This window comes from Fusarium verticillioides, chromosome 4 (assembly GCF_000149555.1).
Source record: "Fusarium verticillioides 7600 chromosome 4, whole genome shotgun sequence".
Classification (NCBI taxonomy): Eukaryota; Fungi; Ascomycota; class Sordariomycetes; order Hypocreales; family Nectriaceae; genus Fusarium; species Fusarium verticillioides.
In genome coordinates, this window is record NC_031678.1 from 2041506 (window position 1) to 2068379 (window position 26874).

Here is a 26874-nt window from a genome sequence, read left to right on the forward strand (position 1 = left end):
AGAGGCCACAGTGATTGATGGTTGCAGTGATTTCCAATGTTCCAGCCTCCTCACTCCTCAAAGGCTCAATCAAGGACAGAGAATCACTCAGTGACCATCAACGTTACCTTTCAGGGGGCCTCAACCCTCAAGCATCTGCAGGTTGCTCCCCAAAAGCTTTTCGGTCGCATGGCACCCTTGACACATCCATCCACTTTCACGCGACCAGTTCCAATTAGCATCCCCTGTCTAGGCTAAAGTCTAAACCCACTTTCCGGGCCTCCCCTGTTGGGTGCATCCTCTTGGGACTCTGGCCGGGTCGACGAATGAGAGCATAATCTTCAGCTCGAGCTGCCACTGCCGTCTGTCTCCAGTGGAGAGAGTCAGGCATCTTACGCGCTACAGACTCCACTAACTCTCTAAAGTTAGGTACTTGCGGGCTACTGTCCCCGGTGTGCTCCCCTAGACAACTAACTCTCTAGGGGCCCTGGATGCATGTTCAGCACCGGACCTCAACCTTGAGTCTTATCTTCCATCCAATCCTCCCCCCCTCGTTCTTCTCCCTCTTCCTTGTACCTGCCGCAATCGTAATCCTTCTTCTACCCCAAGTCTCCCGCTCTCATTCACATCCACTCATTCATTTTTGACTCGGATCTCTTTCGTGGACAAGGAATCATAACTCCAGGCGATTTGCTTCCTCTTGCTCAAGCTATTAATGTCCCCTACTCTCTTTTAATACTACTGTCCAACCAACCTCGATATCACCGAAACAACCGAGCAACTTACATGAGTACTTGACTTGACCTGCTGCTGGTAACCATATAGTACAAACACCAATACCCAGTCGAGACGAACAATTGCCTCCCCCTTTATGAGCAGGGTCAATTCAAGGACAGGACAAGACACACAATCCCCCGAGACGAAACATTTTCACTCGGTACAAATCGAAAGCGTACGGCATTGATTGCAGTACGAATACCTGGAAACTTAATCTCCACATCCTCGACTCCTCCATTACGAAGCCAGCCTCCCTCGCCGCGTCCTCGAATCTCACCGAGAGATCCGAACTGATCGCCCTTACATATACACGGGCTCAATCTCACCTCTTCTGAACGCAACACCTGAAACTTGATACATCCACCGCAAAAATGGGCAAGTCTCTCATGGACAAGATCCAGGCCAAGCTGGAGCTCTTCCGTCTCGAGCAACGCTACACCCGCCGCCGTCACCGACGTTCCACCTTCGTCTCCAACGCTGTCTACGTTGACGGAGAGTACGTCTACCAGACTCCCAACAGCACTGGCTCCTCCTCCGGTTCCTCAAACATCGATGCCCTGCACGGGGACAAGGCCGGCGTTGGCTCTATGCCCGCCCCCTCGAGCGTGGGCATTGATGAGCATCACTTCCCTTCCGAGGTGCAGCACCAGCAACAACCATCTATGGCTACTGCTGAGCGCAAGCGTCTGAACCGCTTCAGCTCCATTCCTCACTTTGGAGGCTCAAGCAACAAGCAGATGCCCAGCATCCAAGAGCGACGGAGCAGCATGATCCGATGAGTCAATTCTCTGACAGTCAAACCAACACAAAAAAGACAAAACAATTAAAAAAAAATCACGCGATGTTCCTTTTTTATGATTGACGGTATTGGCGCCAAGCGATGGTTACAGCTTAGGCGCAGGCGTAGCAGGCGCATAGCTACAGCGTGTAAGCAACGGACACGATGGGATGAGATGAGCTGAGATGAGACGGGGACGGATCGGCTTGGATTGGATTACATGAGATGAGACGGCAGACCATCTGATGAATGAATTGGACTTAACGGATACCCCCAATTCATTCAAGATTTTCCCTACGACGAAACTCGCCCAATTTTGTTGGTGCACGTTACAACATCGGATCGCATCACTCACTACCTGCCTCACATCTTATTATGGTTGGGTTGTGTACCCAGCCATGGGGCCTTGTTTAACGACTTTTTACTTGGGTTACTTTTCCGTCCCACATGCTTTCTCTCCCCCCTTTTACTCTGGAGCCTTGGGAGAGGCTTCAATTTGGATATCTGGGGTGGCTACGGACTGCAGAGCTTTGCAAGGCTGGACGTAGCATAGGTCATCACCGACATTTTTACCTAATTTTCCTTCTATGGCGTTGATTTATACTTTTTTGCTGTTATTGCTGCTTCTGCACCTTACTACCCAGCTTCCCACGGGAACAGCTTGGGGTTGGTTGTTGCATCATTATTTCTAGAGCTGACAGGTGACTGTCAGGCGCTGCAATCTGTACATAACACAACAAAAGTATTGCAGGCGAGTTCTATGGGAGGATATGGGCTTATGGACTTTAACCTGAGTGAGGCACCAACGAATACAAACAGATATCATGTTCAGACGCTTAACTTGCTACCTACCTTGCTGCTGTCTATGACGAATGAGGAATGAAGCGAGTCTTGATCGATACGAGATGTGGCATCGAATTTTAATTTCCGTGGATCTGCGAGCTATGTCAGTGTCTCAGGTTTTCAGATTCCTAAAACAAGGTCTGTTTGACTGTCAGATGCACACAACGCGATTGCGAATAAGAAGACATATTTAATGATGATCATAAATACAAATATCAATGATGGTGCATTTGGTCACACGCATTCTTACACGAAACTCAAGGCTTCGGCAGCCGGTTTCCCGCGTCCACATGTCTCAAATCATTGGATCGTCTAAGTTTGGGTCGGCAGAGACGTTGGATAATGCAAACGCCAGTGGCTATGCACAAACCTAAAGTGACAGAAATGGTTTCATATGGTGCGATCGTCTCTGAATTCCTTGGTTAACGCATAAAATACGTTTACGGTGTAAGTGGCTGTGTTGTCTCGTGTCGTCTTGTCTTCTTATGTATGCATGAATGTCTGAACGCGTACCAGTAACATGTTTATGGGTTGGTTTGTGCTCCATAAACCGAAGAGTTGACAAGAATTTGCAGAATTCAGTTAAAGAAAGACGTTTAATAAAGCAAGGAATACAGACAGAGTCCTGGCATTACTTACCATACTATATCTAAGCATTAGTATCAAGGGTAGGCTACCCTGTAGATGCGCCATAGCTTTTGAAGTTCGGCCCACCAAATGAGATGTGATAGCTCCTACAGGGCTTATTTATTATTAAAGTAATATTTAAACCAGGACATTGCTTACTAGTTGGCGATACTAAGCCTACCTTCTTCGCGGGTAGTGTTTAAGTGTGGTTCAGTCATGATGGTCCCCTTTCACAATCCATTAACCCTACGACAAACGACACACATGGACTACCTACTGTATAAGGTAAATGAGTATTACTTGAACACAATATGTAGTGCAATCTGGAACCCGATTAATGAATAAACAAACACCTAGATGACAGCCTTTTACCACTGCCTTCCATGCAACCTTTGTATAAATTCAACTCACCCAAACTCCATGAACTCCCCTCGCTTTCCAATGCATCCATCAACTTCGAACAAAACAGGGGGGTATACGGCTATGATATAAGACCAAAAGCATTGGATGCCCATCCCATCTCCGGGTGTGAAGCAACTTACGCCACGCTCAAACAACAAGTCCGTCATACGCTCTCTCCACGGTTCGGCTTCCCATGCCAGGAACAGTCCTCAGCTGAGCAAGACTGTCGATACGGCCACCAGCCTCGTCATCGTTGACGAGCTCGAGATAGTCAACCAGGTCACGTGCTTTCTTCGCACCGAAGCCGACTAGGCTTCGAATCTGATCGAGGTCGCGTGAGTTGACAATATCGAGGAGATGCTGAGTTCGAGGCGATGCGGGACCCTCATCGTCACCCGAAAGAATGGACTTGGTGGCAAGAGCCTTGACCTTTAGTTTTCGAGACTTGGCTTTTAAGGCACGGTGAGCAAACTCTTCCTCATCAACGTCTGCCTCGGCAGTCTCATAATCACCGTCCGCATCATCGTAGACGAGCCTTCGCTTCTTGCGCTCTGAACGAGGAGTTTCCCGGCGAGGAGAAGGAGCGGGAGCGTTCCCGTTCAACCGTGATCGCAGTCTCTCGATTTTGTTGAGCAGCTTTGTTTGTCCAGGAAAGTAGGGTAGAGCCTTCTCGTACATCTTAAGCGCGATCTCATCCTCGCCGCGCTCCTTGTGTTGGCGAGCAGCCAGGAGGAACCTCAAACCATCCGACTTGGAATCATCTCGCCATTCATCGCTGTCAATTCGCCGCTCGAGAGCTTCCAATCGCCTTTGCACAGCATCACTGATTTCAGGTTGGACTGTTGGTGGTGGCTGAGATTCCCTTTCAGCTGCAACTCGAGCAGCAAGGATCTCGCTGACCTTTTTCTCAACCATGGCCTCAATTTGGGCAGCGGAAACGGTAACAGATGCTGGAGCTGTAGGTCTCGAGATCTTACTAGGTCTCATAGCGGCATCATTTTCAGACGGCCGCTTGACTTGATTGACTCGACGAGCAATATTGGAGCTCACCAGGGGACGGCTGACAGGTGCTGCTGGTTTGGACTTGTCAGTGTAGACGCTGAAGGCTTTGACGGGCTTATTGGCGTCGGCAGCCTTGTCAGCGGCCTTGGCAGCAACATTACCATTGTGCACGTTGGTGAGATTGGCAAGTGGCCGAAGAGGCTGACGCTGGACATTGGAACCTGTGAGACCCGAGTTTGCCCTAGGAACTTGCTTGTACACAATCTCGTTCTCAATCTCCCTAACCTCAATCCTCTTGGCTCGAGAGCTGACGTTGAGACTGCTGAGGGTGTCGAGGTGATAACTTCGCAGAGGGGACAGATTCAATATCATGACAGTGATTCCATTGTTCTGACCCAGTGATAGAATCCGTGTCATCTTGGACTCCCGGTAGGGTATCCTCTTGTCACCGCGGCCGATAGCATCGATGCACTGGCTCAGTACAAAGAGACTCTTGTTGATGGCCGCAGATTCCACCAGTCTCTCCTTTCCATTGTCGGTTCGGCGGTTGTCCTCAGATCCGGCCAAGTCGATGGCGGATGCTGTGCTCTCCCTGACCATCTCTGGAGTCGTTTGGATCAGCTTGACTCGCAGAATAGCATGGCTGCGGCTACTGTGAGCGTTGAGCTTGGTAGCTGCCGTGACACGGTTGTTGTTGGCTTCAATATACAGCTTCTCAAAGTCCTTGAGGTCTTCGCAAGCTCTTTCTGACAGACCGACAACGATGGTCTTGCCATTGGCCTCAGCTCGTAGTGGTAGACCGGTTGGCGTTCGCTTCTCGGGTGGCTCGAGGAGATCAAAGACCTTGTCGTTATAGATCTCATAGTAGGACAGCAAAACCTGGACATCCGTCTCACCGCGAGAATCCTTCATGATCTTCTTGCCTCTTCGAAAGACGTTGCTGAGCATCCGAGGAATCACCCCACGGTCTGCCAGCTTCATACCGCCTCGCATCGTGTGTGTTTTACCGGTACCGGTGACACCATAGGCGAATATTGTGACATCGAATCCCTGGAAGAGAGACTTGACGTGCGGCGCCACTATTCGAGTCAACACACGATACGATATGAGCAGGAACGAGAGGTAGTGAACGAAAACAAGATGAAACAAAACGCGCTAGCTTGTGAGATCGCACCTTCAGCAGTAAACAATTCCTCTTGAGTGGTAGATCGGTCGTACACGCCATTGAACGCGAATGAGAACTCCTCAGCCTCGTTCTTGGGGTTGGGAATCTTGACGACCGTGTTTGGCTTGCCAGTATCCGCGGTATCGGCTCGAACGATAATGTCACATTCGCGCTCCTTTTCCAGCAGCGGTCTTATCCTGGAGACCACTCTCACACTCATTGTGTAAGTACTGTGAATGTATACACGTACGTGTATTCGGTATCGAGAGGATTGTATTGGTTGTGAGGGTGAAGAAGCTCAAGGTGTCGTTGAGTCGGACTCTGTTAGCCTATCAAACTGGCCGCTACCACGTCCTGAAAGTTAGCAAAGATTTGCTATAGAGAGAGATGGCATGGGTAGCGGTCTAGTGAAATGAGGAAGAAAGCACAGGCGCTGGCACGGCAACGGCTCCACACGTGACATGACGTGTGGGAACGGGAAAAGCCGCTAACAATACTGATTCGCTTTTGGTGATAGTGGGTTAAAGTTCCATGGCTTGAGTTGAATGTGAGGTGGTAGATATACGAGTTGTACAGCTCTCTCAGAGCTCATATATCCAAACAAAATGCGAGGCCAATTGCCCTTGACGAGAGCGGCGCGAGGACTACGGCTGCGGGCAATACCCTCGCATACTTGCACGCAGTGTAGGAGTATCCAGATCAGCGCTGCGCCGAGCTCTGAAGCGCCAAAGGTTGGAGCTGATGCCTTTGGAGCTCTCGAGGCAAGGGATCCTGCGGGTATGATTTCTCTGTGCCATTGAGCCATGAAGGAAGCGAGTCTCTGACCCTTTACATGTTTAGATGCTCGATTCGAGGTTCTCGGCTCCCCGTATTCGCTCCTTTCCGTGACGTTGTCGGCGTCGCAGAAGCTCTATACTCGGAGGGGTACCTTGGTTGCTGTGGCCGGCAAGCCTGAAAATGTACGCAGCATCACGACAAAGATACCAAAAAACACTTATTAATACGATAAACAGGCTCAGTCCACACTCTCGATCCTCAACCCGATCACTCGAGCCTTTCTCGGCGTCCCCTTTCTCTACCAGCGCATCTCAGCCACGACACCCATCACAGCCTTGATATCGACCAAGTCACCTACAACCACTTTTACAGTCCTCCACCTTGACGGAACGACAGATTGGATGATCTCACAGAGGAATGCTCTGTTGGCTTGGACAGGACACACTCTTGCGCCCTCGGCGCGCATTCAGAGCAGCCTCACACTGGCCCATTGGGGCAACACACTCCTTACGGGACGAGGTCTCGCTGCTCTATCAGCACCAGGACAAATCTACGAGCTCACTCTCAAAGAGGGAGAGGAGTTTGTCGCGCACCCTGGAAGTGTTGTCGCCTACTCGATCAGCCGATATCCGCCACAGCCTTTCCGCTTTAAGAGCAACAGCCTACGACTCCAGGTGCCCTCGCTCTCGAGATGGATATCAGAGCCTGAGTGGGTGAAGACTGTCCGTACTTCGGAGGTATGGAAGTACCTGGCAAGAGCTTTCTACAGCATGCGAACTGCTACTCGACGAACCATCTGGGGTGATCGCCTTTTCCTCCAATTTCATGGCCCCACAAAGATCCTCATGTCTAGCCGAGGAGTGCGCGCTTCAGACGTTCTCACCAACAAGCAAGTGAACGAGATTGCTGATGCCGAGCCCGGTGTCCTGGCAGAAGCCCTCGGCTTGAAGAACAAGCCCAAGCTGACTGACGGTACCGAGACCAAGCCTGCCCCTGTCAAGGCTGTTGAGCCAGAAGTGGAAGACAAGTCAGCGACGGGGATTCACGTTGCCACAGTTGAGAAGGATGGCAAGGTAAAATTCGAGGACAGCAAGGATCTCAAGGAGTTCATACGATGAGACTGTGCAAACGAGGAGCAATGCGATATGAGTGAGCAATATTGCAGAACATGAATTAAAAAAAAGGGAGGCAGACGAGCACGAGACTTTTACACAACACAACGTTTTGTTTGTCATGTATGATTACTTCCCAACCTATACTATCCACCATAGAGCTGAAGTCTTTATGTATCAATACTGAGATGTTTGAAGAGCTGTCAGTTGATTGGTGTGTTCGGGAATTCGGCTCATACTGAAGTTGTGGCTTGAGTCCTGAAGAGGCACAGCCAGCACCTTAACAACAGCGCATGTCACTTGGTAGGTAGGTAGGTACCGGTATTTTGATGGACGGGCTAATCAATTCTCGCATCGGATCCGAGCGGTCTATTAAGTCTGGCCCCTATACAGATAGGAGGTAGCTCAACAACAGGCTAAAACGCACGACGATCACTGACTCATCTTATGCAGCCAACTTATCTGACAAACCATTCCTTTTCAACTTGTATTAATAATGTAGGCTCGAAAGGAGCACTCGCATGTTACCATGGCTCGAAATTATTGGATGGTTTCCGCTGCCAGCCACGTTTTGGGCTTAGACGGCTCGCGACTCGGCTTTGAATTAAGTCCAATGTCAGAGTGAGACCAGCCTTAGGAGACTACCTAGGTACTGTATGAGTTGTGTGATAACGGACGAAATAAGCAAAGAGCACCCTCGCTAAAGCCGATACTGATCCACACTTGGACGGATTTATCACCTCCGCTAAGGACGAACACCGATTGATGGTGCAAGGATAGACACGGTACTCCGTAGGTATTGGTTTCAACAACGGGAGATCGACCCCACTACTGTAGCTAACATAGATCATATACTATAGCATAGTACATAGGTAGATGTAAGACGGTGAGATTCACAGAGGGCGACTTGATAGTTATAAAGGTACTGCCCATAATGGACTGAGCCATACAATCACTACCCAGCAATGATTTACACTTGTTAACACTGACATGACGCATCATGGTCTAATGGCAGCTTGAGTAACACGCAACATACAATAATAATTCTTCCCTTTCTTTGCCCTACATCTCAGATTACACCTACACAACCATCATCATGGCTCGTTCGACAATATCCTCCTCCTCCGAGACGGTCAATGACAGAAACCTCCAACCAACCACTTCAACAGACCCTGAAAAGTCAGGTCCTCAACCTACTACCAAAACAGAAGCCAACATACATCCAGAACCTACCAACGCCGTCGCAGCTGATCTCGAGCGTGGTGACGATGATGTGAAGAAACAGGAGCAACCGCCAGCCGGTCCTCCACCAGGAATGGCACCAGCTGATTTCCCAGATGGCGGTTTCGAGGCTTGGCTTGTTGTCTTTGGTGGATGGTGTGCTCTGTTCTGCACATTCGGCCTTGTGAACTGCGTGGGTGTGTTTCAGAAATACTATGTTTCTGGACCACTTAGGGACTATGATAGCTCTGCCGTGAGCTGGATCACCTCTGTTGAGGTGTTCTTCATGGTCTTCTGTGGTGCCATTGTATGCATACACATCCTCCTCGTGTCCAGCAATAAACTGACCTCTTGCTAGTTTGGCAGTCTCTTCGACAACTACGGCCCCAAGTATCTTCTCTGGGGCGGCTCGATCGCCTACATCTTTGGTCTCATGATGATTTCTTTGTCAAAAGAATACTATCAGTTCTTCCTCTCACAGTCCATCGTCGCAGCTATTGGATCAAGCGCTGTCTTCAACGCTTGCATGTCCTCACTCGTCACATGGTTCTTCAAGCGCAGAGCTGGCGCTTTCGGTATCATGGTCTCAGGCTCATCTCTCGGAGGCGTTGTTCTTCCAATCATGATGGACAAGATGATTCAGAGTGTCGGTTTCCCCTGGATGATGCGTACCATGGCTTTCATGTTCCTCGTCTTGCTTGTCTTCTCTTGTCTCACTGTCAAGTCGCGTCTACCTCCCCGCCCCAAGCCCTTTGTTGTCAAGGACTACATCAACGGTCTGCGCGAATTTCCCATCCTCATCACTGTCATCGGCTTCTTTCTCTTCATGTGGGGCATGTTTCTTCCCTTCAACTATGTCCTCCTCCAGGCTCAGGCTGCGGGCATGTCCGAGACTTTGATCCCTTACCTGCTACCTATCCTCAATGCTGTGAGGTAAGTCATGGCCCTTCCAGACGATGCTTTGCAGTACGTACTAACTTGACCACAGTATCTTTGGTCGTATTATTCCCGGCATTATCGCCGACAAGATTGGTCGATACAACGTCATGATCATCATCACATTCATATCCGCCCTCTTTTGTTTCTGCGTCTGGATTCCTGTCAAAGATACTGCCGGCATTGTCGTATTTGCTGTCATTTTTGGATTCTCATCAGGTGGCTATATCAGCCTCGTCCCAACTCTCATCGCACAGCTCTCCGATATTCGCCAGATTGGCACTCGTGTTGGCGCTGCGTTTGCGGTTCAGTCTTTTGGTGCTCTGACAGGAAGCCCCATCGCCGGAGCCATCGTGTCTGCTCAGAATGGTGACTATCTCGGCCTGCAGTTGTTTTGTGGCTGTTCTATGCTGGCCGGTTGCATGTTTTTCGTCTTCGCACGTTGTGTGCAAGTCGGACTGAAGGTTGTAAAGGTCTGAGGTCTGTCCAGCACGGATGGAAGAGAGAATCACAGGCTTGAAAGTCGTTGAGTTGGAAAAACAGGATCAAGGGCAAAGGCAAATGGAACCCACACGAGACACAGGATGGATGAACACATTCAAAAAGGGTTAACATTGAGAACGTGAGATAATCCGCATTAAATAAAGAAGTCGCTAGCCTATACTGGCGTAAATAATGAGATGAGCGTAAAGTCAGATCAGGATAGACAAACGCTTGTGACACAGGTGAAAGAGGAATAAACCAGAGTAACTATACTTGGATGAGTTAGCAACGCATCCAAATGAGCTTGCAGTAGACAAAGATAAAATGAGCGGGTTCTCAGGATGTAGATATTGGTGAGCGTTGGAATCATCAAGATCATAAACAGCCTCTGACTCAATGTATCATCATAGAACGGTTTGCGAGAAAATGAAAGAAATCAGACGTACCACGATGCTTTATACAGAAAAGGTTTCGTAAATGGATAGATTAGGAGCCTAGTGTCTTGATGCAGTCAGTATTGTTCACTCAATAATAAATAGACTTGATACAAGTGACAATAGGGGCTCAGGATGTAGATATTGGTGAGTGTTGGAATCATCAAGATCATAAACAGCCTCTGACTCGGTATATCATCATAGCAAAGCAAAAGAACAGAGACATACTTGACCTACCTTGTGAATTATAACATGGGGTATTCCCCAATGATAGAAAGCTATGAATGTAATCTACCATGGTCAGTGAATAGTCAAAAACAACACCATCAAAACCACGCGAATTAAGAGGGGATTGTGCTCAGGATGTAGATATTGGTGAGGTTTGGAATCATTGTGATCATAAACAGCCTCTGACTCGGTGTATCATCATTGCAAAATGAGGAGGGATGGATGAATGAAAGCTCAGATGACATACCTTTAAGGAGAGAACTGACTGCCCAAGTGTGAGTTGGCACAGTTCAGAGCTTCACATGGAAACAAAACAAAACTCCAATTCTCTAGTGTAGCATCTCTTCCTCGCCCAGAAGAGTTATGTACAATCGCTCCCGTCCCGTCCCGTGCGCCCGCTCGTCGCATCGTGCTTATTGGCTACCCTCGACAGTCGCCTTAATAGGGTTGATCTCAACACCATACTTCGCACTAAGTCGCTCTGCCCTTCGCTCCTCATATCCAGGAGGTCGGATGCCTATCAAAGTGTGAGAAGTTGCCCGGCCACATCAAACGTTGTGCGCGACTTACCTCGGCCCTCGCCAACTTCTGAAATAGTCTGCTCAATTGGCAGTCGGGTGCTTCGTCGGATGATCTCCTTGCGCTCGAACTCATCGTCCTCTCTCTTGAAGCTATCGTATCGGCCGCCGAGGTAGTGGAACATGCCCTGGAAGACTGCGAGACCACCACCGAGTCCCATAACAACGGGCATTCGTCTTGCTGTAGCGTGTTAAATCATGCGGTTTTTGTGATTTGAGGTACAAGATCAGGTCATACTGGGAAGGCCGAGAACTGAACCCAGGGCGAAGCCACCGAGAGCAGCAGAGAAGGGGTCGTCCTTTTCGCGGAGGTTCATTGAGCTCCGTGAAACGAAGACATATGCGGCGGGGGCGGCGGCTATATGACACAATCAGTACCGCTAAACCTTCAATTGGCCTTGTCCTCCGCATCTATCGTACCTCCGATACCGATGATATGAGCACCTCGGGTGAAGACGCTCAAGATGCCGACATTATTCTTGGCCATGGCATTCTTGACGGAGGAGAGGAAGAGACCACTGAGAGCACCGATCACACCAGCCTTTGCGGTGTCATCGAGGACATCGTAAGGCTTGAAAAGGTTGTCGGCCTTCTTGTGAGCCTTCCAATTCGCGCTCGACGGGTGCTCCATTGCGATTGCTGTGAGGGAGAGGAGTTGGGAGCTTTTATTTCTTGGTCCTGAGGTTGAAGCCGAGCTATGGAAACTGTAGGATTGAGATGCCCCCACAAGGAACACGTGACGTTGGTCATCCAATTGCTCTGCTCTCATTGGCTCAGGAGAGCTCAATGAAATTCAAGTCCTCTGTCGCGGTACGTACCTCCATCATGCCCCCACCATCACTGGACTCAGTGAGAAAAATTGGCTACTAAGTTATGAGCTTAACAGAGAGATTCTTCCTCTCTAGCTTTAGTTCTGAGTAGAGCTATTCCACGGATTGCCATTGACTCATGTAGAAGTCTGGCTCTTATTACTTTTATACCACTATTTCAACTTCTGCGGCTGCTCGATAATAAGATCGTTACACAACTCATTTTCCTATTTCGATGTTATACTGGCAAACCTCTTATACGACTTAGTATAACATTTAGAGAAAGTTAACCTGAACTCAGAGTCAGTTCATCAATTCGCCAAACATTGGTTTTCTGTATTGATAGGACCGGAAGGATTGTTTCTCCCAGGATGGAGCCAGCAATAAGTGAAGGAGAGAAAGGTCAACCTCATCAGGAGACCCCCTCACTACCAGAAAACTCAGCCAACACTGGACATGGTGAGCAAACAGTCACCGCCGACTCTCACACAAAGCCAACAGTAAATGTGCCTCTTGCAGAGGGCTCAACTGTTCCTCAAAAACGGCCTGCGGATGACGAAGCCGCCGAGCCTATGTCCAAGAACGCTCTCAAGCGTTTGAGAAGACAGCAGCAATGGGAAGCCGGAAAAGAGGAGCGCAAGCAGAAGCGAAAGGATAGTCGAGTCGCACGCAAAGTCCGCAAGCGTGAAGAAAGAGCAGCACTTATCGCTCAGGGCATCGATCCAAATGCCAATAGGCAGCAGAAACCTCCTTCAGTCAATGTGCCTGTCACACTCATCTTCGATTGTGATTTTGAGCAGTACATGCGCGAGAAGGAGCTCATCTCGCTCGGCAGCCAAATTACCAGGTCATACTCGGAGAACAAAAATGCGAGATATCGTACACACATCTTCGTCTCGGACTGGAATGGGAAACTGGCTGAGCGGTTCCACCAGATCCTTGATGACAAACACAAGAATTGGAAGGGTATTGACTTTGTGGACGGAGATTTCATCGAGTGTGCGAAGCAGGCTCGGGAGAGGATGAGGGATCCGAGTGATCGTGTGATCGATCAACTTCAGAGGAGCTTGGACAACAGAATCCCTTGGGTGAGAGACGAAAAAGACCCTCTCCCCTTGCCTGATCCCGAGCCTGAGCCCGCTCCCGAGTACCAGGACATCGTTTACCTGTCATCAGACTCACCGTACACACTCGAACGCCTCGAACCCAACACAAGCTATGTCATCGGCGGCCTCGTCGACAAGAACCGCGAGAAGGGGCTGTGCTACAAACGAGCAAGGGAACGTGGCATCCGAACGGCTCGGCTGCCTATCGGCCAGTACATGGTGATGCAGAGCCGGACGGTTCTAGCAACAAACCACGTCGTCGAGATCATGCTCAAGTGGCTCGAGTATGAGAACTGGGGCGATGCGTTTATGAGTGTCATCCCTAAGCGCAAGGGCGGTCATTTGAGAGACCAGAGGGGTGAATCAGGTGAGGCCGAAGTAGCTGAGAGGCAAGGGGTCGAGGAGCCCGAGGAGGAGGATCAAGAGATCAAGGACCCTGATGCTGAAGAGACCACCCCTCAAACGAGTACCCCTGAAGTCGAAGCTCCCTCAAAGTAGAAATATCTGTATTAGTGCCTTACTGCGCCAGCCAGTTCCAAAAGTAAATACCAAATATACTGTTCATAAGTCTGTTCCATCTCATCTCGCATCTAAAAGTCCATGGTTTCATCCTCCCGCTCCCGCTTGACCTTGACATCCTTCTCATCTTTCATCAATCCATTGACAAAATGTCTGAACTGCTCGATATATGGCTTCAGGCTTGTCTTTTCCCAGTCAGCTGTGCCTTTGCCATCCTCCTCCTCCTCCCCCTTCCAGGAGTCGATCTCGGCCAGAAGTTCCTGCACTGTAGGCACACTTAGAGGATCAAAGTCCTCAAGATTCTTTGTGTTAATGGGCACACAAACTCGGCCAGTACCAGGATGCACGACAAAAGGACTCTTCAGCAAATGGTTAAGTTTCTTGCTGACTTCAATATCCAGTCGGGGGTAGGTGTATTCTAAGACGATGTCTTGCTTGGCTTCAAGGAGCTGTCTGGCGTCGAGGTTTTTGCTGGCGCCTGCCTTTGCCACAGCGTCAATGTCTGCCCATTTTGAGGCAGATGCACGTCCTGGAGCGGCATCCCATTTCCTTCTGAGTGATTCGTTGAGATTCTGGTTTGGGAGAAGCTGCAACAGCTTCTCGGATTGCTCAGCAGAAGCCCATGGGTCTTGGACATCAAGAACGTCTTCTTGGAAATGAGTTTTCAGGATTTCCAGACTTCGTCTGCAACGAATTAGTGTGCCGTCTTCAGAAGGGTGCAGGTCATGAACTCACGCCAAATGAGGATGTAATGGCCTCCTCACATTCACCTTCTTTCCGCTCTGTGCACCTCCCTTGACCACCTCAAGATAGCCTGCAATTGCTCTTCTCTTCTGATCGTCCATGCTTCGAACCTTCTTATCGCAAACCCAGGCGTGAGCACCTCGTCGTCCCGAGTACACCCACATGATGTGCTTGAAGCCAAAGTCTTCCCTCAGCGCAACATCTACCACTTTAATAGCCATTGTCATGAACTGCCAACACTTGTTGCAGATGTTGGCCTTGTCACAGCATGTTCGAATATCATCGTAATCTGTCAAATCTATATCGAAACATAGCTCTTTCGCGAGGGGCTTGAAGGCGGATGAGTTGCGGAGTTGCTTTCGGTCACGGGGATTGGTGGTGTACACTGGTCCGATTTCGAAACGAGATGGCATTAATCGGAGAACGTCCTTACGGAGCCTGTAACAATATAAGTATTAAAACGCATTGAGCTACGAGATCGCGTACATATCGGCAGTAGGGAAGGATTGGTATCGGAGGTAGGCGTCGTTCTGGAGAGTGAAAGCGAACTCTCGGTTGCCGAAGTCGTTTGTTGGGGTTGGACTGTGATTGAGCCACTGAAATAGGTATCGCCATGGGAATAATCGCTGATAGAAGCTTCGCATGACCTCAGGATCTGAGGCTGTCAATGTCATAGCATCGCTATAACCAATTAGTTCGACCACTGTGCCCAAACGCAGACTTTACGTACAAAAGCGGTGCAACTTGGGAGCTTGGCTGAACAGCCGCAGAACTGGGAAACTCCTCATCCGAGTCGACATCGTCGAATAGATCCTCGAGTTGCTTGGCTTCCTTTTTGACGTCTTCTGTCTCGTTCATCTTAACATCTGCCTCAGTCGCATTAGGAGCCTCATCAGAGATTCCTGTCTCCTCCGTAGGCTCGTCCTTAACGTTGCTTGGGGATGACATGGCTTCTTCTTCGACAGAATGGGGCATTTTGATTAATCGACAACAATTGTCGTCGTGATCAATTTCAGAGCGCCTATGAATTCGAAGTTGCCGTAGCTGGTTGTTGCAGTGATGGGACTGGAAGATTGACTAAAGATAGTGGTCGAGGGGTGAACGTGAAACGCGTTAAGACGCGGCTGTTCGCGTAAAGCTGTTTCCACTACTGGCAATTAAATGAGGTGTGTACGTATCTTTTGATCCTCATCCCACCAAAAAGATCCATCGATTTATAAGTCATTAAATCGGATTCCATTTACTCCAAAACTATAGGGCCACATAAATGTCAAGTAAATTCGACGCCTGATATATGTTAAACTTCTAAAATCGTTTCTTAAAATAAAAGCCTGAGTCTATATCTTGATCTATATGCATGGGTATTCTCCAAGATGTCTTCGCATCATCAACCGTGTGTCCGCTTTACTCGACTTCCTCAATCTTTCTAATCATATCGCCACCAATCCTAGCAATCTCTGACAACACTGCCTTACGGTTCACTACGACTACATCTCCATCCTCGTCGGTTACTTTGTGGAAATTATAAGGTAGACCAGCTCGGAACTTCTGCTGCTGAAGCTTTGGGTTCCAGATCGCCCCTATCACAGCATCGTCCTCGTCGCTGTTATTGGTTCCCCGGAAGAATACAAGTGAGTCGTCGTATACACGCTGCAGCTCCTCCATCAACACATCGACAGGATGAGCACGGATGGGGAGTGGTGCGCGACCTGTGCGATCATCGAGGTTCTTGAACTGGGAGTGACGGCGGGCTGAGGGGTCAGAAGCAGCCTCTCGAAGTATTGAGCGAATAGCTTTTCGAGAAAGATGGAAAAGAACATCGTAGTCTTCGAGCGAAGTTTCGAAAAGCTCAGTAGCATCAATACGGTATCCGCTGTCCTTGACAAGCTTACATGCAGCCTTGGCCAGTCGTGTCATACGTGAAGCGATGAGCTTAGAAGGTCCATTGCGGGTATAAGCGAGGCCAGAAGTGTCATTGGAGGTAGCAACAAACATGACTATGTGGTTCATGTTGGGGTCCTTTTTGCGCCGAGACTCAAGCTCTTTGCGAATGTTATGGCGATCGTCATCAGTTAGCTCCTCTGCAGAGTCGACAATCAGAGGCTCGTCACGCCAATCCCATCGCGACAGGAATGTCAGGGTGCGTAAGAAACCTGTTGAAGCACTCGTGGGGGCCCTCCATGGGTATGGTTGCAAGCACACGTGCAGAACGAAAAGCTCAATAAGCTCCTCGCTGACGTGGCTTGAAAGCTTGTGAGAGTTGAACCAGTGTTTTACCAAGCGGATAGTCTGTGATAGAGGATGGAGGCGTGTGCAAAAGGTTGAGATAGTCTGTGTATGAATTGGCAGGGTAGCAAAGAACCAGTTGGTCCTAGCAAGGACTGCTTCCGACTGTTCTCGAATGTGAGCATCAAGCGTTTTGTTCTTGATTTGGCGCTCAAGGAGGATATCTTCCAAGTCTGCATGGATTCTCAATCTAAATGCCGCTCCAGATTCGTAGATAATATCGAGATACGCTAAATTCTCGATACCAATCTCCTTATTATCCCGGCCAAGGTAGGTTGTAATGTTGTCTTTCGCGGCCGTGAGACGCCTGTCAAAATCCAGCAAAAACTCAATCTTGGTCTCTTGAATGGCCACTAGGTTCTCAGGCCATCGATTCGATGCCTCGAAATAGAGGTTCACATCTATAGGCTCAATAGTACCTGTGTGGAAGCCTGGGCTTGGAGCATCAACTGAAGCATATCTAGCGGCTGGTGAAACCGGCGAAAGCTGTCTAATCTGCAGTGGCAATTCTTCAAGATTTCGAATATCGTATTCGAGGGTCTGGAACGCCCTTCGAGCAGCATCGAAAGCCTCCTTATCCATATGAGAGAATGTGATAATGTTGGAAAAGCCAGCCCCAAAAGCAATAATACTTTCGCTGGCAACCTTCAAGTGTCGCTTCAAGGTGTACGCCGCGATCTCCTCGCAGATCTGGAACGGAACTTTGCTTGACCACTCAACACATTCTAGAATACTTCCATCCTTGAAACGACGCAGCTCGGCCTTCTCGCCCCAGAATTGTCGGAACTTGGCAGCTTCTTTTTGTTCTTCTGCTGCGGGACCATGCTCCATCTGTCTGGACATCTGGGCGAATTCGAACATGACCCCAAATTGGAGTTTACCAGAACTTGAAGTTGGCGCGGAGCCCAATGACCAACCAGCTCTGGTAGGCAATTGAAAATGCACCAGATGAGCACGAGTGCCGTAGGCCTTTGTGAGTACCTTGTGTGCTTCTAGGCTAAAGTCCCACGCATGTCCTCTGCAGTCAGTAGAGCTACTAGACTTAGGAATATCCTTGCTCTTAATTTCGAAGATAGCATCGAATGTCTGCAGGGGAGCATCAGACTTGATAATGAATGTCGGGTTGAACTTGTCGGCAGCTTCATCAGCGAGGAGGTCGGTGGTAGACTTGGCGTGCATTTGAAGTAGACTCGCAGACCAGGGGCTCATCTTTGACAGCACGTTGAGTTCTCGAATTGGGTCATACATGACGGGGCCAGCTTCTCGGACAGAGTCGGCACTTATCTTCGAGGATCCAAAAACGAAAGGCTTCTTATTGAAATCAGTGGTCGAAAGGAACTGAACAGCAGCCTTGAAAAGTTCAGTGCTGCTAAGAGAGTTTGAAAGCGCTGCCTGTCCATTTCGTCCACCCATTTGAAGCAAGAGAGCAATCATGATAGACCACTCGAAATGGCCAAACCCACCTTGCGAGATGGAGCTCCCGAAACCCCTCTGCTGCAGCCAAATTCTTCCCAATACACAGGCATCAGTCAGGGCGGGGCACTCGTTTTTGGCGTGCGTAAGAACACGCAGGTAAGAGATGAACGTTTCCTCAGCTTTCAAAGTAGAGTTATAGAAAGGAGTTCCGGTCTGGGTCTTCTTGCCACCGGACTCTCCACTTCGGTTGTTGTTAGAGCTAGGAAGTAGCTTCGACTTGGGGAAGAGACCATCTGGAGCGCAAGGGATGAGTCGAATAGTATACGGGGATTCCGCAACCTTCGCCTTCTTCTTTGAAGCTCTCCCATTGGCCTCATTGACATCGGTCTCCTCCTCCTCGGGCTTGGGTCGAAGTGCAAGTACAGGCAGAAGCGGGTTCTCGTTCAGGTATTCAAAGCCGATATCCATCGAGTCTCCCAACTCTTTCTTGGCATTGGCGGCAATGTATGCGATGTAATATGCTCGGCGGTAGAAATATCGCATACTTGTAAAGTCCTTTTCTTGGAACATGGTCTTGGGCATCTGAACTACCATATCGATGCCAAATTGCGCCTGGGATTTGATCATGGTCTTGGCGACATAGCTACCAACGACATTGTATGAAGCTGGTTTCTCAAAAGAAAGCTTGTAAGGAGCATCTTTAGCAGGCTTCGGATCGGGATAAGGAATGAAAATGCGGTGCTTCTTCTCAAAGCGACTCGTGACTTCAGCGATCTACAAAATCTGTTAGTCTTGAAGATGGGCGACTTTGCACATAATACGAACAGGCTCGGGTCCGTGGGGAGTCGCAGTGTCAATGGCTTCCTTCAGTCGATGGAGGTTTGCATCAGCATCCTTCAATGCCTTTCCGTAGTCAAGTTTTGCCTCTTTGAGTAGCTCGTCTGTTTGGAGAACAAAAGTGCTAGCGGTTGAGACTCTGGCAGAGCTGCGAGCCTCGAAATCAATGAGAGCATCGTGTCTCAGACCAGATGAAGAGTGGTCTAGCTTCCGGCGCTTTGAACTGGACTCCATGGTGGTTCAATTATGCGCCAGATTGTGGGAGGCGATTATCGACAAATTGGAGGTTCTTTGGTGTTGAAGCTGCCACTATTGACTTTGGTCCGCGCTCATGCTGTAATTTTTTTTCTGATGGAAGCCAGGATCTGCGGGGCGATAAGGAGCTTATCGGGAACGGTACGTACTCGTACGTACTCCCGGGCACCTCCAACCGGGCATTCTCAATCGGATCCTGGGACTTTCGGTTCCGAGCATCATTCATTGGTTTGCGGCAATACAATCATCGACTGTTCCCTTCTCACAAACGTTCCTCTCCTTTCCTTCGGTTAGATCGTCGCGTATTCTCCTTTTGAGAAACTCACGCCATATCTTCCCTGCACATGAATTATGCAGCTACTACTGTAAAGCACATTTCCAACCGTTCAGGCGATCGCACTTAAAACAACTCCTTGCTTAATTATACCCGCCAAATAGACCACGCCTTGCAGAACGCTCAGGCCAGTCCACTCTGATACGTGATACCAGCCTAGAGGAAAGAAAACTCAGGACCTTAATCCTAAGTAATAAAAATCTTTAGGTAAATTTAGTCTAAGCCTAGGGGACTCTATGCTTAGTTTATTTTGACACCTTATATCAAGGCTCGGTGTTTTCTTGCCCCCTAAGGCCAGCCAAACTCTCTCGCCCTTCTCTTTGGTGGCCCCTCATCTTTCACGTTCACGATCGGTGATCGTCAAGCCATCAGTTCGAAAATGAGACATGTGAGGATTCACGTTGGATAACCGCTTTCAACTATGTGTGCAAATTAGGAAACGCACTCTTCTGAGACAACTGTTTGATGACATGACCCGCGAAGGCGTGGGATTTCGGGTTGTTTACCATTCCAGTATAAACGCTACACTGACCAAAAGAAGTCAAGGCCCTGAAAATCAACCACAACTTCAGCTCAGCTCGAGACAACACGCTTGTTTATGTTGATGGTGATTGACACGAGCCCAATCGAGAGACCAACAATGCAGCGCCAACAGTACAGTAGCTCTGCTTGCCTATGCATTAGCCTTCCAGAATGAGAACCCCTACTTGCCAAAGCGACCTAGTCGCTGCAGGTTTCTTCCGCCCTTGACGTCTTTAGCCTTTTGGACCTAAACGATTGGTCTTTGACGTAACACTGTCGTGTGTTTGTTTTGTTGTGTTTGAGTGTCTTGCCTCCTCCTTGCCTTAACCTCCATACCACTTAGCCTGAGTTGGCCTGGCAAGCCCCAGATGGCACCCACGCCAAGTTCCGTGCTTCCAGTCTCGAATCATTGCTTTTGTGGTGTTTTATGCAGTTCAAGGCACGCAGCATGTAAGGAGAGTTTGCGTTGGAGTTCTCGGAAATTGCCTCTTGTTCATCAACAGGTGGCTATAAGAACAAGGTAACCCTGTCCATCAGTTTATGTATGACTTGCTCATGCAAACCATATATCTGATTGTTGAACAACTTAGATAGCTGTGGTTTCTTGTCCGCTGGCCTGGTCTCTAAGACACGACGGGTATTTCTCCTTTTGTTAGACTGTTGCCTCGCGGCGCGTCACGCTTCTCATCATAATACTGAACCTTGCCTTGCCTGATTAACTTGACGCTTCTGTCCAACAAGATTCAGCGAGCCGGTGTAATTCAAGAAAGTACATCCACTTGTCAAAATGGAGTCATACGCAAAAACAAGACCATCTCTCACGCTTTCCTCATCAGCCATGGACCTTGACACAGATCGGAGAACACCATCGCCCGTGCCCTCACTAGGCTATGATGCCCTCAACACACCCACAGCCGAGATGCTCACACCGCCAGCTTTTGCTTCAACGTTCTCGCTGCCCATAAATGCCGCCAAGAACATATCCCTCGGTACCAATGCTTCTCCAAGAATTGCAAACGACAACGACTTGCTGCCTTCTTCGCTGCCTCAAACCGAAACATGTGGAAGCGAGAGACCAGATATGTCTTGCATGGGAGGGACTCCGGACTTTCTCCTCCTGTACTGCTTCGACTTGGACAGAGCGGTAAACTTTTACTCGCGTTGCTTCGGCTGGAAGTTCTTTGGGGATGTGAACGCCCAACAGTCTGATGATCCATATATGAGGCAATGGGGATCTTCACACTTTGACGTACAGCCCATGAACTTCTTCAACTCAAGCCAGAGCGGAGGATCTCGCATCACAGGAGCCTTGATGCAAGTGAGAGACACGGGAGACAGCCGTGCTCAGCTCGAATACAAGCGACAGATAGCCATGGCACGCGGTGTAACACCAGCATGCCACATCCGAGTGGCTGATCTTAGTATTGCCGAGACGTTGATCGAGAATAACTACGGCGAGATCAAGCAGCTGCGATACGGCGTTCGACAATGCATCATGGATATTGGAGAGTTTGTTGACCCTGAGGGAAACTTGATCGGACTGGTATCTCTTCACCCAGAGAATGCCACTACTGCTATGTAACGTGGATTTTCGAGTTGAATGGGAAATGGTTATTGTGGAGGATAAAGGAATACCCGATGGTTCATTTTTCATTCTTCCGCTCATGCGAGCGTCCAATGTTTTAGGGAACTGCCACGGATCTGCCTAGAGAGCTAATGATGGCATTTGGAGTTTGGAGTTTTGCGTCCAGAATATCATGGACACTTGGCGTTGTGTTGCAGATGAGAAGAAGGGAGGGAGTGTTGATAACCCCATGCTTCTAGCTCAGCTTATTTAGTACCTAATTTGGAAGTGAATTAGAGTCCATAGCCGACCTCGGATCGGAAAGCAACCGGGTCGGAAATCTAGGATACGCTCTGTAGTCACAACAATTACTACTAATACACATAATCACCAATGAATAAAACGGTGACTGAACCCCGAGATGTCCCTCTCCAAGCATCAGCAAGTTTTCCTAACAAAGCTAGCTCGTCGAGGTGAAAACCTGACCTGTTTGGCTGTCATGAGAAGCCCTGTTCCGTCATGACAAGTCAACTCCCGAAACGAATAGCCGGGAGGTTCGGAAAACCCATTACCCGCCCACTAAACTACAGCGCCAGACTGCTCTGTCCAGGCCTGCCCCGGACTTGAGCCCCCGCTGTTCTCACTGTCCTGCCACTCATGACCCCTCTATCCTCGGTCTCCACATGCAGAGACCGGGGAGATCCTCCACTTCGCTTCCGGTCAAAGGTGAAGGTTCTCTTGTACGGGGACCACCCGGCAGCCGTTGGAGGAGAGCTTATGAGGGTGACCCGCCTAAATATTCCTGTAAATGCTGTTTTGGTATCATACCGAATGCCGATTATCGCTTCCGAACTTTGGTCGCGGAATTGTATTTGAGCTTAGACGGAGGTCGATTTACGGCCAGACCCGGCCTTAATAAACGGATATCCCCCGCCAACGGCCCGTCGACTTCTATCGTCATTGCCGGCTCAAGTTCTCTCTCTCATAACATCTCTTCCTAGACTTCTTGTTCTCTGATCTGTCTCTGGAAGAAAGAGCCCTGGCGCATGAAGCTCTCAATTGATCGTGCATATAAGCATATACTCTAGCTACTTTCCTAACCGACAGCAGGGTTGTCGGCACTGAAGCTATTCCCGACCTTCTCATCCGTCCTCTCCAAACACACACATCATGTCTTCTTCAGCTTTCCGGTTACGGACGCTCCGAGCTTTTGCTCGCAATCCCACCAACGTAGGTGTCTCGGGCAGCTCAATGCGCATCTCGGCTGTATGCTAACAAATCTCAAGCCTAATGCCGTCCTCGCACGATCCTTCTCGGCAACCGCTCGCCGCGCCGAGATCAACAAGGTCTTCCCCTCTGCCAAGGAAGCTCTCAAGGACATGAAGCCCAACACAACCCTCCTCTGCGGTGGTTTCGGTCTCTGCGGTGTTCCTGACTCTCTTATCAACGAGGTTCTTGAGAAGCCTGAAATCAAGGGTCTCACAGCCGTCTCCAACAATGCTGGTACCGACAACTTTGGTCTCGGCAGACTTCTCAAGACTAAGCAAATCCGCAAGATGATTGCTAGTTACATTGGCGAGAACAAGACCTTTGAAAAGATGTACCTCACTGGCGAGGTCGAGCTTGAGCTGACCCCTCAGGGAACTCTTGCTGAGCGATGCGCCGCTGGTGGTAAGGGTGTGCCCGCCTTTTACACCCCTGCTGCCTTTGGCACAGTCGTCCAGACTGGTGATCTTCCTCTGCGCAACAAGGCTGATGGTTCCCCTGATGTCTACTCTTACCCCAAAGACGTCAAGGTCTTCAAGGGAAAGTCTTACCTTCTGGAGGAGAGCATTGACGGTGACTATGCCTTCGTCAAGGCCTACAAGGCTGACAAGCTCGGTAACTGCCAATTCCGTCTCGCTGCCCACAACTTCAACGGCGCCATGGGCCGCAACGCCAAGATGACCATCGTCGAAGCTGAGCACATCGTCGAGCCTGGTGAGATTCCTCCTGAGGCTGTCCACCTGCCCGGTATCTACGTCAAGCGCGTCATTCAGAGCACTGAAGAGAAGTCGATCGAGAAGTACACCTGGGCTAAGGACCCTAACGACCCTGAGGCTACCAAGGCCCTCGGCTCTGGTGACACAGCTGCCAAGCGTGAGCGCATCGTTCGTCGTGCTGCTAAGGAGTTCAAGAACGGCATGTACGCTAACCTGGGCATTGGTATGCCTATGCTTGCCCCTGGCTTTGTCGGTCCTGAGGTCGAGGTTCAGCTCCAGTCTGAGAACGGTATCCTTGGCCTAGGTCCCTATCCTCAAAAGGGACAAGAGGATGCTGACCTGATCAACGCTGGCAAGGAGACCGTTACTCTCAAGCCCGGTGCTGCTGTCTTCGGTAGCGAGGAGAGCTTCGGTATGATTCGAAGCGGTCGTATCAACCTCACTATCCTTGGAGCTATGCAGGTCAGCGCCACTGGTGATCTTGCTAATTGGATGCTTCCCGGAAAGGTCAAGGGCTTCGGTGGTGCCATGGATCTTGTCAGCAACCCTAGTGAGACCAAGGTTGTTGTGACAATGGAGCACACGGATAAGAAGGGTAACCCCAAGATTGTGAAGCAGTGTGCATTCCCTCTGACAGGACGTGCTTGTGTGTCGAGAATTATTACTGAGCTGGTAAGTTTCCCCAGATCTTCCTCATGTCATCAGTTGATGAACGATGAACTGACTCTCATCCCAGGGCGTGTTCGATGTCGACTTCGCCAACGGCCTTACCCTTATCGAGATCGCAGACGGTGTCACAGTCGACGAGGTCAAGAGCAAGACAGAGGCTCCCTTCCACGTCGCCGAGGACCTCAAGCCCATGCTATAGATGACGCAAATAAAAGAGAAGGAATGATATTACGATTGAATACCATAGCGCACGGTCATATGAAAAGTACCTATTTTGAAGAAGGATTACCCGGCTTTGAGATGACAAGCTTGCGGATCGGGAAGAGGGTCTTATGGCTTGAAGCCATCGCATCAGAGGGCGGCCGTTATAAGCCACCCACAGTCTGAGCGGCTTCGCTTGTTCCCGTTGAGGCATGGAAAAACAATAGGCTTGTTCAGACGGTGTTTCCCCGAGGGAGAGCAGTTAAAACATTTTAAAACCACAAACAATGTAAAAAATTCAAAATAACCCAACGAGAGACTGCATGTGTCATACTTGATTGTTTTTCTTTAGTTCATTATTATGCGCAAAGTCGGCTCATTAAACTATAGGTAAGTTCTTATCAGTGTTACAGAAATGGTGAAACGCAACGAGGAGAAAGAAAACCACTAACATTAAAACAGGGTGCCAAAATAAACTGGTCTAAAGGCTTACTAAGATACATGTCAACTCACCTAACTCTTTTTATCACTCAGACAAGATATCCTAGGTTTTCCTGCCTCCCCTTGGTGCCGTCTCACTTAACCTCGCCACTTTCTCAATTTCCATTCGATCCAGCAATGTTTGACCCAGAGTCTGGACCAGCGTTTTCGGAGTATGTCATGACCCGGGAGGCTCTCACGGCTGAGAGCAATGCAGACTGGAGCCGGCGCCGTCCATACCCTTCCTTCAAGCCTCGAGGCACAAAGGGGCCTCGATCTTTGGTAGATATAGCTATCAGTGTTGTTGGCGATAATTTCGGCAAGATTCGCTCTGTAACACATCTTGAGTCATTGCCAAAAGCCATACTATGGCGCATTTGGAGGTATCTCGAGGCAAGGTCAGTACGATATACATCCTGCGGATGGCTCGGAAACATCTAGAGATCTGCTACTGATACTGATACTGGAATAGAGGAGTATCTCTCCATGCTTGGAAGTACCTTTCCAAACTCCTCATGGAAGAAGGAGATGAGAAGAATCTTGCCCTGTACCGCTTTCGACATCACATATGCCATCCCGGTAACAACCTCACCCATTACATTCAACCTCTAACAGCACCGCACTCGGACTTCATAACACACATAGTCATCTCTGGCGGTTGCACCTTCAATGCGCATGATCTCCTTGGACTGGCGGACATGCCTAATCTCGGTGTCCTCGAGATAATTCAGCCAACAGAGCGGACTGCGTTCCCAAACATTTCGGACCGTCTTGTCCGGGGATGGTCTGAGAAACCTGATCCATTCCCCTTGCTTCGAGTCCTACGAATATGGGGAGATGAGACGACATCCAAAGCATCTCTACAATGGGTGTCGCAATTTCCATCTCTTGCCCTATACGACGTTATTGGTGCAAGGGACGCGTGGGACGCCAGCAAGGTGGCGGCGCAAGAACACGGATGGGAGCAGGCAGATGCGCCGCCACATAGGTTGGACGACTCACTGTTGCGCTATCTCATGCTCTTTGCGCCGCTAGAAGAAACCCGAGACAGGAATATGCGTGACCTCGCTGCAAGTATTGACAATGATTTGGTGTCGTTGTGCAGCGACTCGCGATGTGCTGTTAAATTTGTTCAGGGTCGTCAGGTTCCACTTCTTCTTAACTACCTCTGCGATACTGCAAAGGAGACTACGCCTTGGTGGGATATTGATGCTGCATCTCGAGAAGCTCGCACATGCCATGGGGTTGCATTTGAGGCTTGGGCATTCTGGCTTTACTCCTTTCTCGGTCAACTTTGTTCTGATCGAGATTTGGAAGCCCGTGGGGCCCTTCCCTACAAGGCTGTAGCAGGTCCATTCATTCTACCCTCGCGGCCGATTGCATGCCTTCACTTGGGTCACACTTCTCAGCGTGGTGGTATTGATACGAGACCGTCATATATCAGCCGGGGGCTATTCGCAACACGACAATTCACGTTTACACGCAAATCTGTCATTCCGCCCAATGGAAAGAAGCCTGCTACAATACCGAAGGGAGTCAACTTGGTGTGTTCAGAGAGGTCCGCACCTATTCTAGCAATAAGGAAGGCCAAGAGAAAACGGGTTATCGATGTTTTAGAGGATATGGGTCTCGGGCGCCCAAAGAACCCATGACACACAAGTCTCTTTCACAGTAGTATCATATTTGACATAAGCTTTGATCTCTCTTCTTTAAACCTGAGAGTATGTTTCAACAGAGGTATTGATCCTCAGAGAAAACTTCTCACCCTAATCTTAGGTATTAAAAATAGTTAATCAAAAGGCTAGCAT

General features: G+C 49.3%; 11 protein-coding genes across 15 annotated transcripts; 7 read left to right on the forward strand and 4 right to left on the reverse strand.

Moving 5' to 3' along the window:
• Window positions 1-1127: 1127 nt before the first annotated feature.
• On the forward strand, window positions 1128-1535 carry FVEG_05008 (hypothetical protein; the record flags this gene model as incomplete). Its single annotated transcript, XM_018892994.1, has 1 exon — window positions 1128-1535. One exon carries the CDS (start codon window positions 1128-1130, stop codon window positions 1533-1535), a length of 408 nt encoding a protein of 135 aa, XP_018749800.1.
• Window positions 1536-3061: 1526 nt separating this feature from the next.
• Window positions 3062-6017, reverse strand: FVEG_05009 (kinesin family member 22). Of its 5 annotated transcripts, none has more exons than XM_018892996.1 (4): window positions 5583-6017; window positions 3282-5487; window positions 3164-3231; window positions 3062-3119 (listed from the first exon to the last, which is right to left on the reverse strand). In XM_018892996.1, the coding sequence occupies exons 1-2, from the start codon at window positions 5791-5793 to the stop codon at window positions 3554-3556; spliced, it is 2145 nt and encodes a 714-aa protein (XP_018749802.1). In that variant the 5' UTR covers window positions 5794-6017; the 3' UTR covers window positions 3062-3119; window positions 3164-3231; window positions 3282-3553. The 5 variants fall into 5 exon arrangements, with proteins under 5 accessions (XP_018749802.1, XP_018749803.1, XP_018749801.1 ...); XM_018892997.1 differs by having other exon boundaries at window positions 3164-3327; window positions 3416-5487; window positions 5583-5949; XM_018892995.1 differs by having other exon boundaries at window positions 3164-5487.
• A 161-nt stretch (window positions 6018-6178) lies between these two features.
• Window positions 6179-7468, forward strand: FVEG_05010 (altered inheritance-mitochondria protein 24, mitochondrial; the record flags this gene model as incomplete). The annotated part of the gene is made up of 3 exons (XM_018893000.1): window positions 6179-6350; window positions 6414-6532; window positions 6587-7468. 3 exons carry the CDS (start codon window positions 6179-6181, stop codon window positions 7466-7468), a joined length of 1173 nt encoding a protein of 390 aa, XP_018749806.1.
• A 997-nt stretch (window positions 7469-8465) lies between these two features.
• On the reverse strand, window positions 8466-12090 carry FVEG_05012 (hypothetical protein). Its single transcript, XM_018893002.1, has 8 exons — window positions 11763-12090; window positions 11581-11700; window positions 11335-11523; window positions 11012-11281; window positions 10774-10827; window positions 10549-10603; window positions 9658-10374; window positions 8466-9609 (listed from the first exon to the last, which is right to left on the reverse strand). The coding sequence occupies exons 1-4, from the start codon at window positions 11971-11973 to the stop codon at window positions 11178-11180; spliced, it is 624 nt and encodes a 207-aa protein (XP_018749807.1). The 5' UTR covers window positions 11974-12090; the 3' UTR covers window positions 8466-9609; window positions 9658-10374; window positions 10549-10603; window positions 10774-10827; window positions 11012-11177.
• On the forward strand, window positions 8559-10098 carry FVEG_05011 (hypothetical protein; the record flags this gene model as incomplete). Its single annotated transcript, XM_018893001.1, has 3 exons — window positions 8559-8990; window positions 9042-9616; window positions 9672-10098. 3 exons carry the CDS (start codon window positions 8559-8561, stop codon window positions 10096-10098), a joined length of 1434 nt encoding a protein of 477 aa, XP_018749808.1.
• Window positions 12091-12180: 90 nt separating the features above from the next.
• FVEG_05013 (tRNA (guanine-N(1)-)-methyltransferase) lies at window positions 12181-15211 on the forward strand. Its single transcript, XM_018893003.1, has 2 exons — window positions 12181-12453; window positions 12507-15211. The coding sequence occupies exon 2, from the start codon at window positions 12523-12525 to the stop codon at window positions 13753-13755; it is 1233 nt and encodes a 410-aa protein (XP_018749809.1). The 5' UTR covers window positions 12181-12453; window positions 12507-12522; the 3' UTR covers window positions 13756-15211.
• Window positions 12465-15641, reverse strand: FVEG_05014 (DNA primase small subunit). Its single transcript, XM_018893004.1, has 4 exons — window positions 15251-15641; window positions 15007-15201; window positions 14512-14958; window positions 12465-14460 (listed from the first exon to the last, which is right to left on the reverse strand). Exons 1-4 carry the CDS (start codon window positions 15493-15495, stop codon window positions 13848-13850), a joined length of 1500 nt encoding a protein of 499 aa, XP_018749810.1. The 5' UTR covers window positions 15496-15641; the 3' UTR covers window positions 12465-13847.
• Window positions 15642-15777: 136 nt separating this feature from the next.
• On the reverse strand, window positions 15778-19362 carry FVEG_05015 (hypothetical protein). The gene is made up of 2 exons (XM_018893005.1): window positions 19048-19362; window positions 15778-18996 (listed from the first exon to the last, which is right to left on the reverse strand). Exons 1-2 carry the CDS (start codon window positions 19291-19293, stop codon window positions 15925-15927), a joined length of 3318 nt encoding a protein of 1105 aa, XP_018749811.1. The 5' UTR covers window positions 19294-19362; the 3' UTR covers window positions 15778-15924.
• A 1250-nt stretch (window positions 19363-20612) lies between these two features.
• On the forward strand, window positions 20613-22154 carry FVEG_05016 (hypothetical protein). The gene is made up of 2 exons (XM_018893006.1): window positions 20613-20690; window positions 20761-22154. The coding sequence occupies exon 2, from the start codon at window positions 20958-20960 to the stop codon at window positions 21750-21752; it is 795 nt and encodes a 264-aa protein (XP_018749812.1). The 5' UTR covers window positions 20613-20690; window positions 20761-20957; the 3' UTR covers window positions 21753-22154.
• A 750-nt stretch (window positions 22155-22904) lies between these two features.
• Window positions 22905-24584, forward strand: FVEG_05017 (hypothetical protein; the record flags this gene model as incomplete). The annotated part of the gene is made up of 3 exons (XM_018893007.1): window positions 22905-22964; window positions 23021-24388; window positions 24453-24584. The coding sequence occupies 3 exons, from the start codon at window positions 22905-22907 to the stop codon at window positions 24582-24584; spliced, it is 1560 nt and encodes a 519-aa protein (XP_018749813.1).
• A 620-nt stretch (window positions 24585-25204) lies between these two features.
• Window positions 25205-26718, forward strand: FVEG_05018 (hypothetical protein; the record flags this gene model as incomplete). The annotated part of the gene is made up of 2 exons (XM_018893008.1): window positions 25205-25464; window positions 25539-26718. The coding sequence occupies 2 exons, from the start codon at window positions 25205-25207 to the stop codon at window positions 26716-26718; spliced, it is 1440 nt and encodes a 479-aa protein (XP_018749814.1).
• Window positions 26719-26874: the final 156 nt, after the last annotated feature.

Coding starts and splice junctions, on each gene's coding strand:
- FVEG_05016 (XM_018893006.1), top strand. CDS start 20,958: ATGGAGTCATACGCAAAAACAAGACCATCTCTCACGCTTTCCTCATCA.
- FVEG_05012 (XM_018893002.1), bottom strand. CDS start 11,973: ATGGAGCACCCGTCGAGCGCGAATTGGAAGGCTCACAAGAAGGCCGAC. Junction 11,524..11,580: donor TTCAGTTCTCGGCCTTCCCA/GTATGACCTGAT, acceptor AACACGCTACAG/CAAGACGAATGCCCGTTGTT. Junction 11,282..11,334: donor AGAAGTTGGCGAGGGCCGAG/GTAAGTCGCGCA, acceptor ACACTTTGATAG/GCATCCGACCTCCTGGATAT.
- FVEG_05014 (XM_018893004.1), bottom strand. CDS start 15,495: ATGCCCCATTCTGTCGAAGAAGAAGCCATGTCATCCCCAAGCAACGTT. Junction 15,202..15,250: donor TCCCAAGTTGCACCGCTTTT/GTACGTAAAGTC, acceptor AATTGGTTATAG/CGATGCTATGACATTGACAG. Junction 14,461..14,511: donor CCATTACATCCTCATTTGGC/GTGAGTTCATGA, acceptor AATTCGTTGCAG/ACGAAGTCTGGAAATCCTGA.
- FVEG_05013 (XM_018893003.1), top strand. CDS start 12,523: ATGGAGCCAGCAATAAGTGAAGGAGAGAAAGGTCAACCTCATCAGGAG.
- FVEG_05009 (XM_018892996.1), bottom strand. CDS start 5,793: ATGAGTGTGAGAGTGGTCTCCAGGATAAGACCGCTGCTGGAAAAGGAG. Junction 5,488..5,582: donor GGAATTGTTTACTGCTGAAG/GTGCGATCTCAC, acceptor TGACTCGAATAG/TGGCGCCGCACGTCAAGTCT.
- FVEG_05015 (XM_018893005.1), bottom strand. CDS start 19,293: ATGGAGTCCAGTTCAAAGCGCCGGAAGCTAGACCACTCTTCATCTGGT. Junction 18,997..19,047: donor CTCCCCACGGACCCGAGCCT/GTTCGTATTATG, acceptor CAGATTTTGTAG/ATCGCTGAAGTCACGAGTCG.